The sequence below is a fragment of the Crinia signifera genome, chromosome 8, assembly GCF_055691185.1.
Source record: "Crinia signifera chromosome 8, ASM5569118v1, whole genome shotgun sequence".
Taxonomy (NCBI): Eukaryota; Metazoa; Chordata; class Amphibia; order Anura; family Myobatrachidae; genus Crinia; species Crinia signifera.
In genome coordinates, this window is record NC_139224.1 from 4,647,283 (window position 1) to 4,666,550 (window position 19,268).

Genomic DNA, 19,268 nt, shown 5'->3' on the forward strand with positions numbered 1-19,268 from the left:
ATACTGTACTGCCCCTGCTTATATTGTTACCTACCTGGCTGCTGCAATGACCAGTGGTGCCGCTGATGGCTGCCTAGGCGCCGTGCAGCTCGGTGGGTATGTGTTCCCTGTGTGATAACTGTACTGTCCCTGCTTATATTGTTACCTACCTGGCTGCTGCAATGACCAGTGGTGCTGCTGATGGCTGCCTAGGCGATGTGCAGCTCGGCAGGTATGTGTTCCCTGTGTGATAACTGTACTGTCCCTGCTTATACTGTTACCTACCTGGCTGCTGCAATGACCAGTGGTGCCGCTGATGGCTGCCTAGGTGCTGTGCAGCTCGGCAGGTATGTGTTCCCTGTGTGATAACTGTACTGTCCCTGCTTATATTGTTACCTACCTGGCTGCTGCAATGACCAGTGGTGCCGCTGATGGCTGCCTAGGCACTGTGCAGCTTGGCAGGTATGTGTTCCCTGTGTGATAACCGTACTGTCCCTGCTTATATTGCTACCTACCTGGCTGCTGTAATGACCAGTGGTGCCGCTGATGGCTGCCTAGGCACAGTGCAGCTCGGCAGGTATGTGTTCCCTGTGTGATAACCGTACTGTCCCTGCTTATATTGCTACCTACCTGGCTGCTGTAATGACCAGTGGTGCCGCTGATGGCTGCCTAGGCGCTGTGCAGCTCGGCAGGTATGTGTTCCCTGTGTGATACTGTACTGCCCCTGCTTATATTGTTACCTACCTGGCTGCTGCAATGACCAGTGGTGCCGCTGATGGCTGTGTAGGTGCTGTGCAGCTCGGCAGGTATGTGTTCCCTGTGTGATAACTGTGCTGTCTCTGCTTATATTGTTACCTGCCTGGCTGCTGCGGTGACCAGTGGCGCCGCTGATGGCTGCCTAGGCGCTGCGCAGCTCGGCAGGTATGTGTTCCCTGTGTGATAACTGTACTGTCCCTGCTTATATTGTTACCTACCTGGCTGCTGCAATGACCAGTGGTGCCGCTGATGGCTGCCTAGGTGCTGTGCAGCTCGGGGGTATGTGTTCCCTGTGTGATAACTGTGCTGTCCCTGCTTATATTGTTACCTACCTGGCTGCTGCAATGACCAGTGGTGCCGCTGATGGCTGCCTAGGCGCTGTGTTGCTCGGCGGGTATGTGTTCCCTGTGTGATAACTGTACTGTCCCTGCTTATATTGTTACCTGCCTGGCTGCTCCAATGACCAGTGGTGCCGCTGATGGCTGCCTAGGTGCTGTACAGCTCGGCAGGTATGTGTTCCCTGTGTGATAACTGTGCTGTCTCTGCTTATATTGTTACCTGCCTGGCTGCTGCGGTGACCAGTGGTGCCGCTGATGGCTGCCTAGGCGCTGTGCAGCTCGGTGGGTATGTGTTCCCTGTGTGATAACTGTGCTGTCTCTGCTTATATTGTTACCTGCCTGGCTGCTGCGGTGACCAGTGGCGCCGCTGATGGCTGCCTAGGCGCTGCGCAGCTCGGCAGGTATGTGTTCCCTGTGTGATAACTGTACTGTCCCTGCTTATATTGTTACCTACCTGGCTGCTGCAATGACCAGTGGTGCCGCTGATGGCTGCCTAGGTGCTGTGCAGCTCGGGGGTATGTGTTCCCTGTGTGATAACTGTGCTGTCTCTGCTTATATTGTTACCTGCCTGGCTGCTGCGGTGACCAGTGGTGCCGCTGATGGCTGCCTAGGCGCTGTGCAGCTCGGTGGGTATGTGTTCCCTGTGTGATAACTGTGCTGTCTCTGCTTATATTGTTACCTGCCTGGCTGCTGCGGTGACCAGTGGCGCCGCTGATGGCTGCCTAGGCGCTGCGCAGCTCGGCAGGTATGTGTTCCCTGTGTGATAACTGTACTGTCCCTGCTTATATTGTTACCTGCCTGGCTGCTCCAATGACCAGTGGTGCCGCTGATGGCTGCCTAGGTGCTGTACAGCTCGGCAGGTATGTGTTCCCTGTGTGATAACTGTGCTGTCTCTGCTTATATTGTTACCTGCCTGGCTGCTGCGGTGACCAGTGGTGCCGCTGATGGCTGCCTAGGCGCTGTGCAGCTCGGTGGGTATGTGTTCCCTGTGTGATAACTGTGCTGTCTCTGCTTATATTGTTACCTGCCTGGCTGCTGCGGTGACCAGTGGCGCCGCTGATGGCTGCCTAGGCGCTGCGCAGCTCGGCAGGTATGTGTTCCCTGTGTGATAACTGTACTGTCCCTGCTTATATTGTTACCTACCTGGCTGCTGCAATGACCAGTGGTGCCGCTGATGGCTGCCTAGGTGCTGTGCAGCTCGGGGGTATGTGTTCCCTGTGTGATAACTGTGCTGTCCCTGCTTATATTGTTACCTACCTGGCTGCTGCAATGACCAGTGGTGCCGCTGATGGCTGCCTAGGTGCTGTGCAGCTCGGGGGTATGTGTTCCCTGTGTGATAACTGTACTGTCCCTGCTTATATTGTTACCTACCTGGCTGCTGCAATGACCAGTGGTGCCGCTGATGGCTGCCTAGGCGCTGTGTTGCTCGGCGGGTATGTGTTCACTGTGTGATACTGTACTGTCTCTGCTTATATTGTTACCTGCCTGGCTGCTGCGGTGACCAGTGGTGCTGCTGATGGCGGCCTAGGCACTGTGCAGCTCGGCGGGTATGTGATCCCTGTGTGATACTGTACTGTCCCTGCTTATATTGTTACCTACCTGGCTGCTGCAATGACCAGTGGTGCCGCTGATGGCTGCCTGAGTGCTGTGCAGCTCGGCAGGTATGTGTTCCCTGTGTGATAACTGTACTGTCCCTGCTTATATTGTTACCTACCTGGCTGCTGCAATGACCAGTGGTGCCGCTGATGGCTGCCTAGGTGCTGTGCAGCTCGGCAGGTATGTGTTCCCTGTGTGATAACTGTACTGTCCCTGCTTATATTGTTACCTACCTGGCTGCTGCAATGACCAGTGGTGCCGCTGATGGCTGCCTAGGTGCTGTGCAGCTCGGCAGGTATGTGTTCCCTGTGTGATAACTGTACTGTCCCTGCTTATATTGTTACCTACCTGGCTGCTGCAATGACCAGTGGTGCCGCTGATGGCTGCCTAGGTGCTGTGCAGCTCGGCGGGTATGTGTTCCCTGTGTGATAACTGTACTGTCCCTGCTTATATTGTTACCTACCTGGCTGCTGCAATGACCAGTGGTGCCGCTGATGGCTGTCTAGGCGCTGTGTAGCTCGGCGGGTATGTGTTCCCTGTGTGATAACTGTACTGTCCCTGCTTATATTGTTACCTACCTGGCTGCTGCAATGACCAGTGGTGCCGCTGATGGCTGCCTAGGCACTGTGCAGCTTGGCAGGTATGTGTTCCCTGTGTGATAACCGTACTGTCCCTGCTTATATTGCTACCTACCTGGCTGCTGTAATGACCAGTGGTGCCGCTGATGGCTGCCTAGGCACAGTGCAGCTCGGCAGGTATGTGTTCCCTGTGTGATAACCGTACTGTCCCTGCTTATATTGCTACCTACCTGGCTGCTGTAATGACCAGTGGTGCCGCTGATGGCTGCCTAGGCGCTGTGCAGCTCGGCAGGTATGTGTTCCCTGTGTGATACTGTACTGCCCCTGCTTATATTGTTACCTACCTGGCTGCTGCAATGACCAGTGGTGCCGCTGATGGCTGTGTAGGTGCTGTGCAGCTCGGCAGGTATGTGTTCCCTGTGTGATAACTGTGCTGTCTCTGCTTATATTGTTACCTGCCTGGCTGCTGCGGTGACCAGTGGCGCCGCTGATGGCTGCCTAGGCGCTGCGCAGCTCGGCAGGTATGTGTTCCCTGTGTGATAACTGTACTGTCCCTGCTTATATTGTTACCTACCTGGCTGCTGCAATGACCAGTGGTGCCGCTGATGGCTGCCTAGGTGCTGTGCAGCTCGGGGGTATGTGTTCCCTGTGTGATAACTGTCAGCACCGAGGGTTCTTGTGTACTCGGCTGTGACCGTGGTGGGCCAGTGGAGGGCGCTGGGTAGCAGGATATAGAAGGTTTGGTATGACCTACACAGGGAAAGCAGGGCACAGTAACTCAGTGTTGGCTACTGACAGTGAACAGTCTGGAAGCTGCGGGAGTTGTCGACGTAGGATGTCGACAGTCAGATAGGAGACGACTGGAGGCACAGGTATAGCAACTGGATGGATTCTCAGATGAGACTGGGAAGCCTGGAGTCTTGGGAGCCTCGCTGACACAGGAGGAACTCTGGGAGTAGATTTGAGCAAGATACTTTATATCTGACATACACTGGGAACCCGAGCAGAGCGAACCAGAGGGTTGGCGGAGACCAGAAGCAGGGGCGCGGAGTCTAACTTACCAGAGGTGTTCACCAGGGAGTCCCGCAAGGAACTATGGGCTTGGCTGCGTCTGGCAAGCAGGTCGCGGCCCCCTGTCCTGGTCTTTTGGATGCGGGCTGGGAGTGAGGACACTGGAGAAATGAGGAAATGTCTTTGGAGACGGCCTGAGAGCCGGGGAAGATAGTTGACAGCCTGGAAGCTGTGAGACAGCCTGGGAGCCAGAGATGACAGTTGGCAGCCTGGGAGCTGCGGGATGGCCTGGGAGCTGGAGTTGTAGTTGGCAGCCTGGAAGCTGCGAGACGGCCTGGGAGCCGGAGATGACAGTTGGCAGCCTGGGAGCTGCGGGATGGCCTGGGAGCCGGAGTTGTAGTTGGCAGCCTGGAAGCTGCGAGACGGCCTGGAAGCCGGTGATGACAGTTGGCAGCCTGGGAGCTGCGGGATGGCCTGGGAGCCAGTGGTGATGACCTGGGTGTCGTCAGTACATGATGTAGATAACCTGGAGAGAGTGACAGAACCTCTGGAGACACTTGGGAAAACAGTTGACACAGGATGTCGACAACAGATGTAGGTGTGACAATGCTTGAATGCGGCAACTGGTGGACGTCGGAGATGACACGGATGTTGTTAGTCACCAGGAGATGACGGAAGCACAGAGTCTCTGGAGGCCCTTTGGGAAACAGTTGACACAATGTCGACAATAGATGATACGTGACAATACTCAGATGCTGCAACTGATGGACGTCAGGGATGACACAGATGTTGTTAGTCAGGAATAGACGGCAGAAGCTGAGTGTCGACTGAGGTAGACAGTGCCTGTCGGCAGATCAGGACTGAGATGGAAGAAAGTCACTGATAGGTTTTGAAGGTAGTTTGGCCTGGGAGCCAAGGGGTCTAGCCTGGGAGCTAGTGGAGATTACTAGCCAGTGCCAGTGGTATCCTCTGCAGGGAATGGCTTGCTCACTCAACCGCAGGATGGAATTAGCAGGAGTCTCTGGAGATGACCGGAACCAGGTAAGTAGCAGCAGTAGCAGCAGCAGGACACTTGGAGATGGGATCACAGGAGACTGGATAACCAGGAGCCTTGGAACTCTCTGTCTCTGGGGTAACCACTCAGGAAGCAGAATGAACAGTTGTTCAAGGCAAGGAGGACTCTGGGAAGCTGGCTTATATTCCTCCAGGTGATTGCTAATTGTCTGCAGCTGCAGCAGCAGCCAGAACCAAGAATTATACCTTGAGTACCTGGAACATGTGACTAGTGCAGAACTCAGGAAGCTTCATTGGAGTTGATCACTGAGGAATGGAAAGCAGCTGCAACAGCAGCAGCTAGGAACCAGGCCAGCATCAGGAAATAAATGTGAATCAAGTCAGGTTTGTGACAGTACCCCCCCTTTTTAGGGTGGACTCCGGACACCCCAATGAACTTGGCAGGAGAACTAAAGAACTCACAAACTGAGTTTTTCACATATCTTCTTAGTCTTCATCTTCGGAACAGGTGGACCATCCATCATCAAAAAAAACTGAATTTATTGGAGTATCGTCCTGGAGAAAAACATGGTCGGGAAGAATAAAACCTCCTGGATAGGGAGTTTCATCATAAACTGGGTCATAATCGGAATCTGAGTCCAATTCTAGTGGACATATATGATCCTTTCTCTTGGAGATATCAGTTAGAGAGTCATGTGAATAATGTAAAGTAGAAAACCCAATACAGATTGCAGACTCTGAATGATCAGTATTCTTCTCTTTAGGGACCGAAGTGATGTTAGCTGGTACATCCATGGGGCTAGAATTCCTAAAAGGACCTGCCGAAGAACAGAGTGAAACTACACCCAACCTTAAGTCAGGAGAATGGGGTATAGAAACATCTTTATTTCTGGAGATATGATGACTGTTAATATATGGATCTTGTAGTGTCTGGTCTTGTTCAAGTTTGGACACTCCAGAAATTTGAGACTGCTGATATACCGTGGAGGCATTCCAATTTTTTAATTGAGAAATGTCTTGATTCAATATAACTTGATCTTGTTCGGAAAGTGATGGTGCAGTAGTGGATAAGCTCTTGGTGACCCTGGTGGAACCTTTCAAAGGTCCCAAAGGAGCTGGTTTTGGAGGGAATTCTCTTTGAACTGTTTTTAGAAATGCCGGGAGGTTATTGGGAAGACCATTACTAAGAGAATCAGACTGAAGTTCGACACTGGGAAAGGCGGAGTCCGGGCTGGACCCGGAACGGACAGAATCCGGGTATACAGATGGTCCGTTTTGGACCTGGACTACACAGGGTGTAGACATAATAGCACAGGAAGAAGGCTGACCTGGAGTAAATGGCTTGGGTGCCATTTCTGGAACTGGAGAAACAGAAACCTCTTCTGGGGTCAGAGCATCAGATGCCTCGCTGGAGGCTGATATTTTCAAAACACTTCCTTGGACTGTAGCTACAGATGTCCCAGCACAAGCTACAGGATCAGGTACCTCATCCGAGGCTACGGACACAGATGTTTTATTTGGGACTAAGGAATCGGAGACCCTTTGAGTGACGCGAGACTTGTACATCCTCTTCTGGTTCTCAGACTTGGAACTAGGAATATGCGTGACTGAGGCAGAGATGGCGGGAGCAGATGTTTCAGAAGTATTATGCAAAAGAGCAGTGCGGTATTGGGACTTGTCACCCCTCCTGGATGTACAGAGGTTACAGTCTCTAATAAGGTGACTAGCACTACCACAATAGAAGCATAGGTGGAGCTGTCTGCGACGCTGACGTTCAGCTTCCGAGCATTTGGAATGCGAGGACCTCCTGACTTTGTCTTCACACTGCATGGAAGAGAATAGATTATTTCTAAGAGAGTTTGTAACAGGAGATTGTTTCGTAGCAGTGGTTCGCACGGAACTTCTTGCGGTAACTTGTGTACTCTGAAGAATCTCTGGTATTAGCAGAATTATAGTGGACAGAAGACTTTGTAGCTGTTCCAACAATCTATGAAGAACGCTCAGAGGCTCAGAATCCCTTGGACAAGGGGACTGGGAAATCCGCGGACAATCCATAGGGGACCGGGGACAGGATACTGGAACAACCGGTGTTGAATTGGAATATGGACTAGAAGTACCCAGAAATTGCTGGAGATCATCCAAACTAGAAGTGGCAATAGGTGACGCAAAAAATTTTTTGGCAGTCGACGCAAGAGGTGCCAACGACTGCTGTATAGTATCCAATCGGGTGGATACTCCCTGGAGACTCTTCATTATCCCTTGCTGAGTGGCTTCTTGGATCTTCATACAGCCGGAGACACCTGGAAGAGCCTCTGGTCCCACACTTGGGTCGTGAGCCAAGTACATCGGCCTTGAACAATCTGTCAGCACCGAGGGTTCTTGTGTACTCGGCTGTGACCGTGGTGGGCCAGTGGAGGGCGCTGGGTAGCAGGATATAGAAGGTTTGGTATGACCTACACAGGGAAAGCAGGGCACAGTAACTCAGTGTTGGCTACTGACAGTGAACAGTCTGGAAGCTGCGGGAGTTGTCGACGTAGGATGTCGACAGTCAGATAGGAGACGACTGGAGGCACAGGTATAGCAACTGGATGGATTCTCAGATGAGACTGGGAAGCCTGGAGTCTTGGGAGCCTCGCTGACACAGGAGGAACTCTGGGAGTAGATTTGAGCAAGAGACTTTATATCTGACATACACTGGGAACCCGAGCAGAGCGAACCAGAGGGTTGGCGGAGACCAGAAGCAGGGGCGCGGAGTCTAACTTACCAGCGGTGTTCACCAGGGAGTCCCGCAAGGAACTATGGGCTTGGCTGCGTCTGGCAAGCAGGTCGCGGCCCCCTGTCCTGGTCTTTTGGACGCGGGCTGGGAGTGAGGACACTGGAGAAATGAGGAAATGTCTTTGGAGACGGCCTGAGAGCCGGGGAAGATAGTTGACAGCCTGGAAGCTGTGAGACAGCCTGGGAGCCAGAGATGACAGTTGGCAGCCTGGGAGCTGCGGGATGGCCTGGGAGCTGGAGTTGTAGTTGGCAGCCTGGAAGCTGCGAGACGGCCTGGGAGCCGGAGATGACAGTTGGCAGCCTGGGAGCTGCGGGATGGCCTGGGAGCCGGAGTTGTAGTTGGCAGCCTGGAAGCTGCGAGACGGCCTGGAAGCCGGTGATGACAGTTGGCAGCCTGGGAGCTGCGGGATGGCCTGGGAGCCAGTGGTGATGACCTGGGTGTCGTCAGTACATGATGTAGATAACCTGGAGAGAGTGACAGAACCTCTGGAGACACTTGGGAAAACAGTTGACACAGGATGTCGACAACAGATGTAGGTGTGACAATGCTTGAATGCGGCAACTGGTGGACGTCGGAGATGACACGGATGTTGTTAGTCACCAGGAGATGACGGAAGCACAGAGTCTCTGGAGGCCCTTTGGGAAACAGTTGACACAATGTCGACAATAGATGATAACGTGACAATACTCAGATGCTGCAACTGATGGACGTCAGGGATGACACAGATGTTGTTAGTCAGGAATAGACGGCAGAAGCTGAGTGTCGACTGAGGTAGACAGTGCCTGTCGGCAGATCAGGACTGAGATGGAAGAAAGTCACTGATAGGTTTTGAAGGTAGTTTGGCCTGGGAGCCAAGGGGTCTAGCCTGGGAGCTAGTGGAGATTGCTGGCCAGTGCCAGTGGTATCCTCTGCAGGGAATAGCTTGCTCACTCAACCGCAGGATGGAATTAGCAGGAGTCTCTGGAGATGACCGGAACCAGGTAAGTAGCAGCAGTAGCAGCAGCAGGACACTTGGAGATGGGATCACAGGAGACTGGATAACCAGGAGCCTTGGAACTCTCTGTCTCTGGGGTAACCACTCAGGAAGCAGAATGAACAGTTGTTCAAGGCAAGGAGGACTCTGGGAAGCTGGCTTATATTCCTCCAGGTGATTGCTAATTGTCTGCAGCTGCAGCAGCAGCCAGAACCAAGAATTATACCTTGAGTACCTGGAACATGTGACTAGTGCAGAACTCAGGAAGCTTCATTGGAGTTGATCACTGAGGAATGGAAAGCAGCTGCAACAGCAGCAGCTAGGAACCAGGCCAGCATCAGGAAATAAATGTGAATCAAGTCAGGTTTGTGACAATAACTGTGCTGTCCCTGCTTATATTGTTACCTACCTGGCTGCTGCAATGACCAGTGGTGCCGCTGATGGCTGCCTAGGCGCTGTGTTGCTCGGCGGGTATGTGTTCCCTGTGTGATAACTGTACTGTCCCTGCTTATATTGTTACCTGCCTGGCTGCTCCAATGACCAGTGGTGCCGCTGATGGCTGCCTAGGTGCTGTACAGCTCGGCAGGTATGTGTTCCCTGTGTGATAACTGTGCTGTCTCTGCTTATATTGTTACCTGCCTGGCTGCTGCGGTGACCAGTGGTGCCGCTGATGGCTGCCTAGGCGCTGTGCAGCTCGGTGGGTATGTGTTCCCTGTGTGATAACTGTACTGTCTCTGCTTATACTGTTACCTACCTGGCTGCTGCAATGACCAGTGGTGCCGCTGATGGCTGCCTAGGCGCTGCGCAGCTCGGCAGGTATGTGTTCCCTGTGTGATAACTGTACTGTCCCTGCTTATATTGTTACCTACCTGGCTGCTGCAATGACCAGTGGTGCCGCTGATGGCTGCCTAGGTGCTGTGCAGCTCGGGGGTATGTGTTCCCTGTGTGATAACTGTGCTGTCCCTGCTTATATTGTTACCTACCTGGCTGCTGCAAAGACCAGTGGTGCTGCTGATGGCTGCTTAGGCACTGTGCAGCTCGGCAGGTATGTGTTCCCTGTGTGATAACTGTACTGTCCCTGCTTATACTGTTACCTACCTGGCTGCTGCAATGACCAGTGGCGCCGCTGATGGCTGCCTAGGTGCTGTGCAGCTCGGCAGGTATGTGTTCCCTGTGTGATAACTGTACTGTCCCTGCTCATACTGTTACCTACCTGGCTGCTGCAACGACCAGTGGTGCCGCTGATGGCTGCCTAGGCGCTGTGCAGCTCGGCAGGTATGTGTTCCCTGTGTGATATCTGTTCTGTCCCTGCTTATATTGTTACCTACCTGATGCTGCAATGACCAGTGGTGCCGCTGATGGCTGCCTAGGCGCCGTGCAGCTCGGTGGGTATGTGTTCCCTGTGTGATAACTGTACTGTCCCTGCTTATATTGTTACCTACCTGGCTGCTGCAATGACCAGTGGTGCTGCTGATGGCTGCCTAGGCGCTGTGCAGCTCGGCGAGTATGTGTTCTCTGTGTGATAACTGTACTGTCCCTGCTTATACTGTTACCTACCTGGCTGCTGCAATGACCAGTGGTGCCGCTGATGGCTGCCTAGGCGCTGTGTTGCTCGGCGGGTATGTGTTATCTGTGTGATAACTGTACTGTCCCTGCTTATATTGTTACCTACCTGGCTGCTGCAATGACCAGTGGTGCTGCTGATGGCTGCCTAGGCGATGTGCAGCTCGGCAGGTATGTTTTCCCTGTGTGATAACTGTACTGTCCCTGCTTATATTGTTACCTACCTGACTGCTGCAATGACCAGTGGTGCTGCTGATGGCTGCCTAGGTGCTGTGCAGCTCGGCAGGTATGTGTTCCCTGTGTGATAACTGTACTGTCCCTGCTTATACTGTTACCTACCTGGCTGCTGCAAAGACCAGTGGTGCTGCTGATGGCTGCCTAGGTGCTGTACAGATCAGCGAATGTAAGTTCCCTGCGTCTATAATCCCCAGGGCACATCGAGCGTATACCTGTATGTGTTATGTATATCTGTACTGTCACTGTATAACTGTTACCTATCTGGCTGTTGCACAGTAATCCAAATCTAATTCCTAGTACACACAAGTACACCTGGCCAATAAAGCTTCCAATTCTGATTATGTCCGATCTGCATATAAGTGTCACGTGGTCATAATAATTTGGCCACTCAGTGTAGAGCTAATTCTTCTGGTTTCCTGAATATATTCCATAAAGAAATGGTGCACTTGTTTCTGGTAGTCTGACCATCACGCTGCACAGAGCAGTAGGCCAGGGATAGTGAACAGACGCTGTCCGGCATTAGACTGCACATGCGCAATCTAATGTTGGGATTAAAAACTCCAATCCCAGGATTGAAATCCTGCATATTTTGGGGCCAAATAGCGGGATCCCTCTGATTCCGATACAGGGATTGGCCACCCTAGCCCCATCTGAAATAAAAGGGATGATAGCACAATATATGACCGATCGGCTTTCAGGGCTAATTGGACATCCCTTTTACCACTTTCACACCAAAACTGCCGGGTCGCACCCAGGTTTTTGGACACGGATGTGACCCGGCAGTTGTTCCCTTTTACACCGGCGTCCCCCGGCATTATTCCGGGTAGGGGATGCCGGTGAATTCGGGCCCTGAGCCGGTGCTCGGAGATGACATAATCTCCAAGCGCTGGGAAACCCGCCGACCGTCACCCCCGCAACTACGACCGACACGCTGGGGGCAAGCCCAGCACCCAGGTAAGCTGCTGGGCTGCCCCCAGCCTCCGTCCATGAGGTGAATGCATGCTGCACACAGGCATCCATTCACCTCTGCTGCTGTCTGCATAGTACCGCAGACAGCAGCGGAGTCTGTAAGCAGCCACTGCCCAACCTCCGGACTGACCTCAGGGCGCTGCAGTCCGGAGGTTGGTGCTCCCTGATTGGCGGAAATGGGTCCCTGGGTCGGATGACCTGGGTTACCCATTTACAAGGCCCCTGACTCCGGGGAAGCCCCGTGTCTGACCCTGAACATTTGCCGGGTCGGACACCGGGTAACGGCTCTGATGTAAAAGGGGTATTTCTGACTTTTTCCCCAGCCTCCCCCTGTTCTCTCCTCTCTTCCCCTCCCTTATTTTATTTTCACCCCTCCCTTAACCTCTTTATTTCTTATTTCTCTTCCCCCTTTGGATAGCTTGTCAGCCATTATTGTTTCTTTCTGCGTTTTCTCTGTTCATCCCCAATTGCTCTTTCTCATGTACCCCTCTGTACCCGGTGTACAGAGGGGGGAGAGCAGGCACTAAGGGGTCTATGTACTAATTCTTGGAGAGAGAAGTGGGCAGAGATAAAATATCCATTAACCAGCTCCTGTCATTTTTCAAACACCCAACCGTTAACATGTCAATTAGAAACCATTTTGCTGGTACTTTATCTCTCTCCAATACGTACATAGACACCAGCCTGTTGGGGGCCCTGGCCTTCTGTTGAGGGGACACAAATGTCCCCTTTTCACATAGTATTTTTCTTTCACTTTTTTTTTTTTTGTATTTTTCCACACCCCCTTCAGTACTTGGGCCCTTTGGGTGTCTCAATTACCTCATCCCCCCTACACATAGGTGTGCACAGCCCATTTTACTAGGGGGTGCACCATTGGAGGGGCATGTCTCTCACTGCCTACTGGGCATCAATGTAAACAAAATAGGTGGTGACTTATTTATGTATATGGGTTTCAGAATGAAACATTCCCCCACATGCACTAGAACCAGGCACAGTGCGCACCGAAGGGGTGTAGCAAATATTTACACCGTAATTCCCTTTACATAAAGTCCATTACGCTTTATGCCACACTCCGTAATGGCCATTACACATTATACCAAACACTGTAAGGCCCATTAGACATAATTCCACACACCTTGATGCTCATTACATATTATTCCACACACTTTAATACCCATTACAATAATACCACACACCATGCCCATAACAAGATATACCACCCACCATAATGCCGATTACATTTTATTCCACGTAAGTGCCTCTTACCTACAGTACATGCTCATTGTCAGGTGTTATATGCTTGTTGTCAGAGATTTCTTTCTCAATGCCAGGGGATACATGCTTCTTGCCATGGGTTCATTGTCGTTGCCAAGGGTGATTATATGGTCATTGCCCATTGGGAATTACATGATTGCTGCCATGGGGGAAGTTATATGCTTGTTGCTAGGGGAAGTTAACATTCTCATTGCCAGGGGGTCTTACATGTTTGGGTACAAGGTGTCATGCACACAGAGATAGGGGTCAGAACGAATGACAGTTAAATTGGAGTAGATGGAATCACAGACACAGAGGAAGGGGGGAGCAGGGGATAAGGTGTCACACAGGTGAAGGGGGTCACACACAGGGATAGTAGTGTACATAAGGTCACACATACAAAAGGAAGGGGTCACACAGAGGGGTTGGTGGGTATAGTGATCCCTGGGCACACCAGTTTGTGGGAGCAGCTGCAGGGAGTCAGGGAGACCAGAGGATCCAGGGACAGTGCAAAGGAGTGGCCAGCGACATGGGAAATCCAGGCTGTAGGGAGGCACCCCGAGAGGTTCCGGATCTGTACCACAGCACTGCCTGGCATACAAGTGAGCCCTGTGCAGGAACAGGCCTGCTTCCTCCACGGTGCAGCTGCAGGGGGAGGGAGATGCTGTTCTCCTGTGGTGCGACTGCTGGGCGCGCCGACCTCTAGTGTCTGTCTCCGCCAAGGCAGTGGCCATCATATCTCAACTTTCAGGAAGACTGGACATAAGTTCTTCTGCCTATTGCAGATCATTGACCATGCATGCAATGATGATGGGAGGGGGCAGTCCAATCAGGTGTAGCTAAAACCCCTTTTCCGCTAGCAAAAATAACCCAGGTCAATGTGCAGGGATGCGCATTGACACTGTTTTTTTGCTAGTGGAAACATACCCTTGCTTTAGGCACCATGTCACTTACACTACTTTTCCACTTGCAAGCCAGGCCGCACCTGGGATTTTGTACCTGGGTACGACCCGGCTTGCAATCCCTTTCCCACTGGCACCCCGACCTAGCATAAAAGTCTGACAGGCGACTTCATCAGGAAGCAGGGCCGGCCCTGGGAGCATCTCCCAGTGGCGGCTTCTGCAATAAGGAAGCCGCCACTAGGAGATGCTCTCATCTCCCAGCGCCGCCCCGGCCCTACTACCTGATGACGTCACCCGTCAGGCTTTAAGCTAAGTCGTGGTGCCAGTGGGAAAGGGATTGCAAGCTGGGTTGCAGTCAGGTACAAAATACCAGGTGCGACCTGGCTTGCAAGTGGAAAAGGGGTGTAAGTGACATTGTGCTCAGAGCAAGAGTATGTATCGGCATCACCCTGGTCATTTTTCCTTCTTCTAGTAATTCCCCTTACACACCTTAATGCCCCTTACACAGTGTGCCACACACCATAATGCATATTACATATTATATCACACACTAATGTCCGTTACACATTATGCCACACACCAAATGATGCCCCACAGTAAGGCATGGAGTTCAGTGTACAAGTTCTTGCGGCCATATCCCCTCCCATGGCTTTCTGAATGCACATCTAGTTACTAAATGTTGGCTGGGTACTCTTTACCTAGCACGGCGCCCACGATCCTGATCGTGGGCATCGTGAGGTAAAAAATCGTGTCGGTCGCGTCGTATGCGGGCTAAAGATGCCCGCACGCGATGTCCACGATTTCCCATTGAAAACCATGTTAAACATGGACATCGTGTCGGTCGCGTCGCGGCCGGCCATAAATGTGCACACGATGGCCGCGACGCGATGCCCACGATTTGCCATAGGAATCAATGTTAAAAGGCCCGATGGACACGATTTTAATGTTAAATGGCTGAATGAACCCGATTTTACCATAGGAAACAATGTTAAATGGGCCTTAGAGCCCAAATACTTACCCTGAACTATGAAATGGCCCCCCCAATTGTTTACGCCACCCCACGATCAACGTCAACCCGAAGCGTGGCGAGCGCAGCGAGCCCGCGAGGGGCGGCGGTACGCGTCCTCCGACCTTTTCATACCCCCACTATCCACGTCGGCGTGGAGTTGAGAATAGAATAGTGTGGCGAGCGCAGCGAGCCACCGAGCCTGAAGCGTGGCGAGCGGACACCTTCACAGCTATACGCGTCCCCTCGCGGGCTTCACAGGTGTCCGTGGCGACGCGGACACCTTTGAAGCCCGCGAGGGGACGCGTTTACCTGTGAAGGTATCCGCGTCCGCTCGCCACGCTTCAGGCTCGGTGGCTCGCTGCGCTCGCCACACTATTCTATTCTCAACTCCACGCCGACGTGGATAGTGGGGGTATGAAAAGGTCGGAGGACGCGTACCGCCGCCGCTCGCCACGCTTTGGGTTGACGTTGATCGTGGGGTGGCGTAAACAATTGGGGGGGCCATTTCAGAGTTCAGGGTAAGTATTTGGGCTCTAAGGCCCATTTAACATTGTTTGCTATGGTAAAATCGGGTCCATTGAGCCATTTACCATGAAAATCGTGTCCATCGGGCCTTTTAACATATATTCCTATGGCAAATCATGGGCATCGCGTCGCGGCCATCGTGTGCACATTTATGGCCGGCCGCGACGCGACCGACGCGATTTCCATGTTTAACATGGGTTTCAATGGGAAATCGCGGGCATCGCGTCGGTCGCGTCGCGGGCAGACATAAATGTACCCGCGATGGGCGCCGTGATAGGTAAAGAGTACCGTTGGCTGTTTGTCATGGGCACTGCTTTACAGGGGTTCTAAACAGTTTTGCATGTAATATTCACTTAAATGGAACCGCATCGCAGAATAGAGAAACTCAATGTAGCCTACTGCACAGCCTATCTTTAAAAGGCAGGTGCCAGACCACTATGTTCTGGCTTGCGATGGTTGTGTGTGACATCATGCAGGTGCTGTGAACCCCCCTGAAAAGTCTGGCCCCCACTTACTCAACACAGTGTCACATCCCCCACCGTCACAAAGACTACGGCCTCATTTTTCCAGAATACGACCATAATTTAAGGCCTTATGCGCATGCTGCGCCACAAAGAGGGTGGTTTTAGACTGTGGGGCATTGGGTTAGGCCCCAGCAGGGAGGGGGTGGTTCTAGTATACTTACCTGAGCCACCAGTATTTCCTTCTCCGGCCTGCAAAAGCACCAACATTCTGACCACCTGTCATTCATATCATTGTCACATAATATAGACTATATACACAGATCAGGCAAAGGGTTACTGACCATATTAATAATGTAATAATGTACCCCAAGGATATACAATCCAATACGACACTTCATTCACATAAACTAATGGGAAAGGTTTACCTGTACACAAAAATATATACATATATATTTTAAACCCACTTTAACATTTGTATGTGCACTGAATCAGATTACAGCCTTCCTTCTAAAGAACCACAAATATGTAAGTAAAGATTTATTCGTATGCAGCATCAAGTAACCAAAAGCATGACAACAAAAAACACACCATTGTGCAAAATAACCAATGTACAGGCAACTGCAATCAACACAAAATATACAAAAGAAAATAAGGCAGGATACAAACAACCGCACAGGAATCATGATAAACATTCCACTGTAAATGTAGCTGGGAACCTCCAGCTGAAGCTGCACCTCCCACCTCTTGGTCCCACAGGAGAGCTGCCAGACTAAGCCACGCCCCCTGACGCCGTTACCAGCGCGACGTCCGCTTGCCAGCCAATACGAACCCGGGGGATTGTTCTAAATTGATACATCGTAGCAAGCGGTGTCGACAGAGCATAGCTGCCCACACAGTCACTCCCAATTCTCCATAGCACAACGCTGCATGTAGTACTCCCACCCCGGGCTGTCGGGGTCTCAGACACGGTCCCTGCACAGGAGAGGACCCCCAACCCACCCCCAATCACATCGCTGCACAAACATAAAGTAAAGCACGGATCTGGTTGGACAATGCCAGTCCCCCCCCACCACGGCCAGTCCGGGGAACCCCCATCACGCCTTCTTGGACTTAGCCTTGAGGGCAGCGGGCTTGGCAGTCTTCTTCACCTTCTTGCTGCCCCCGCTCGCCGGCTTCTTCTTGTGGCTCTTGGCGGCGGGCTTGGGGCTGCTCTTCTTGGCTTTCTCCTTCTGGACTGCCGGCTTCGCCTTCTTGTGGCTCTTTTTGGGGGTACTGGTGGCCGCCTTCTTGGCCGCGGGTTTGGGGGCTGGGGCCGGCTTCTTCTCCGGGGGTCCCCCCTCCAGCTTCTTCTTGTTCAGGCGGAAGGAGCCGTTGGCGCCGACTCCCTTGACCTGCAGCAGGGTGTCATTCTGCACCAGCGCCTTGATGGAGTACTTCAGGTAGGTGCGGCCGTTCTGCTGGTCAAACCAGTCCACCTTCTTGGCCTCCCCGTAGATCTTGGCCAGGGAGGAGCCGTTGCGCTCGCCCAGCTTACGGATGGTGTCCACCACCAGCTGGCTGTACCTGCCCGGCTGGTTCTTCTTCTTCTTGTTCTTCTTCTTGGCCCCGGAGGGGGAGGCTGCTGCTGCCCCCTTGGACCTACTACGGCTGGAAGTGCGCTTTTCTGCTGGGGAATCTTCCTCCTCCTCTTCCCCTTCATCCTCCTCCTCCGTGGTGGGGACGTTCTCCTCCAGCTCTAGGGACATGATGGTACCCGGCCTGTGCTGTCCTTTACCTGGGGCCTCCTGTACTCTTGTTGCGGCTCCTGGCACAACAGATGCGGCCTCCTATACGCAGCGAGAACGCTCCGTACTTCCTGCGCCGCAGCTCGCTTCTGAATGATGAGCCGCCAGCGCCTGCACCGCTCGCTCTTGTATTCTCCGAGCGGACCACGTTGAGAACAACAACAGCCTCACTCCCCTCTCTGCAGCAACTTGTGTTTCTTCTGCCCCCTTCCCGGCCTCTCCCCCCGGCACCCAGGCCACCCTCCGGCCCGCTGACCTCCCATTCCCGCAGTCTGGGCGATTCTCCTGGCTGGCCGCTGGAAATCACCGGGAGGGAGCCCCCAGCTGCCGGTGGCGAACGGGAAATAAAAGGTGCACCCTATGCCCGCGCTGCAGCCGGGGCTGGGGGGCTGTTGTTTCAGGCCGTCCTTCTCGCTCTCCCCTACCAGCTGGGGATCTCAAAATACAGGGGTGCACAGAGAAGAGCTTGCAGAAGCCCCTGGCTGCCCCGGTGGGGGATTCTTGCTTACAGGGCATTAATATTAAATAGTTTAATTCGTTACAACTAACACAGTTTACGCCCCCTAGTGGCGAGATCGAGCAAGCTCGTGCAATCAAAAAATGTAATTCCAGATTGAACATTTCCAGATTTATTGGCGCAGGCGGTGCATGTGCCCCAAACTGAAAATGGGGTAAGGCATGTGTCTCAGGATGCATCTGCAGTGGCAAGTGGCTCTGTCCAAATTGACACTGAAGAGGGTGGCACAGTGTGTAAAATAGGCATGTCTTGGTGGCAAATATTTGGATGTATTTTTTAGGAGCGTCACTGGCGATTAGCTGGACTGCCATGTGTGTTCGAGGCATACTACACCTCAGCAAGCCTATAGCACCAAGCCAGTCCCTAAGACGGTGATTTTCAACCTTTTCCAACTCGCGACACACCGACGAGACTTTAAATTTGCCAAGGCACACCATTGGGACCCCACAGGGGAAAAAAAACACACACACCATTGCCCCACAGTAATTAAACACAGTGGCCTCCACAGTAGTACAAATACAGTATTGTTGTCACATAACCAGCAGTAAAGGCCCCTATACATTATGCGTTTTGGGCCCGATTTCACCCGATTCGGATGAATCGGACCGTGAAATCGGGGCAAATCGCATTTTTTGACACCCCGTCCGACCCGATGCGTGGTCCCACGCGCATCGGATCGGAGTCAGGCAGTCGCACCGGCTGCACATAAGATTTCCTAAATCTTATGTGCAGGGTCAGCAGGCGGGGGATGCGGGGAACTGCAGGAAAGAGCCGGGCAGGGTGTGCTGACAAATAGTCAGCAGGTGGGGGACGCTGGTGAGCCGGGCATGGGGAGAGGCTGGCATGGGCAGCGGGTGGGGGGACACCAGTGAACCGGTGAGAGGAACAGGTCACGAGCTGGGCAGGAGGATCAGGCAGCTGCAAGGAAGAAAAACCCCAATACAAACAAATGGGCAGCCAGTGATTGGCTGGCTGAGAGCCAATTACTGGCTGGCCATTCATTTGTATGGGGGGTTTTCTTCC

General features: G+C 52.7%; 1 protein-coding gene across 1 annotated transcript; it reads right to left on the minus strand.

Annotated features, from left to right (window-relative positions):
• Window positions 1–16,468: 16,468 nt before the first annotated feature.
• Window positions 16,469–17,869, minus strand: LOC146025654 (uncharacterized). Its single transcript, XM_083155620.1, has one exon. The coding sequence runs from the start codon at window positions 17,687–17,689 to the stop codon at window positions 17,039–17,041; it is 651 nt and encodes a 216-aa protein (XP_083011746.1). The 5' UTR covers window positions 17,690–17,869; the 3' UTR covers window positions 16,469–17,038.
• Window positions 17,870–19,268: the final 1,399 nt, after the last annotated feature.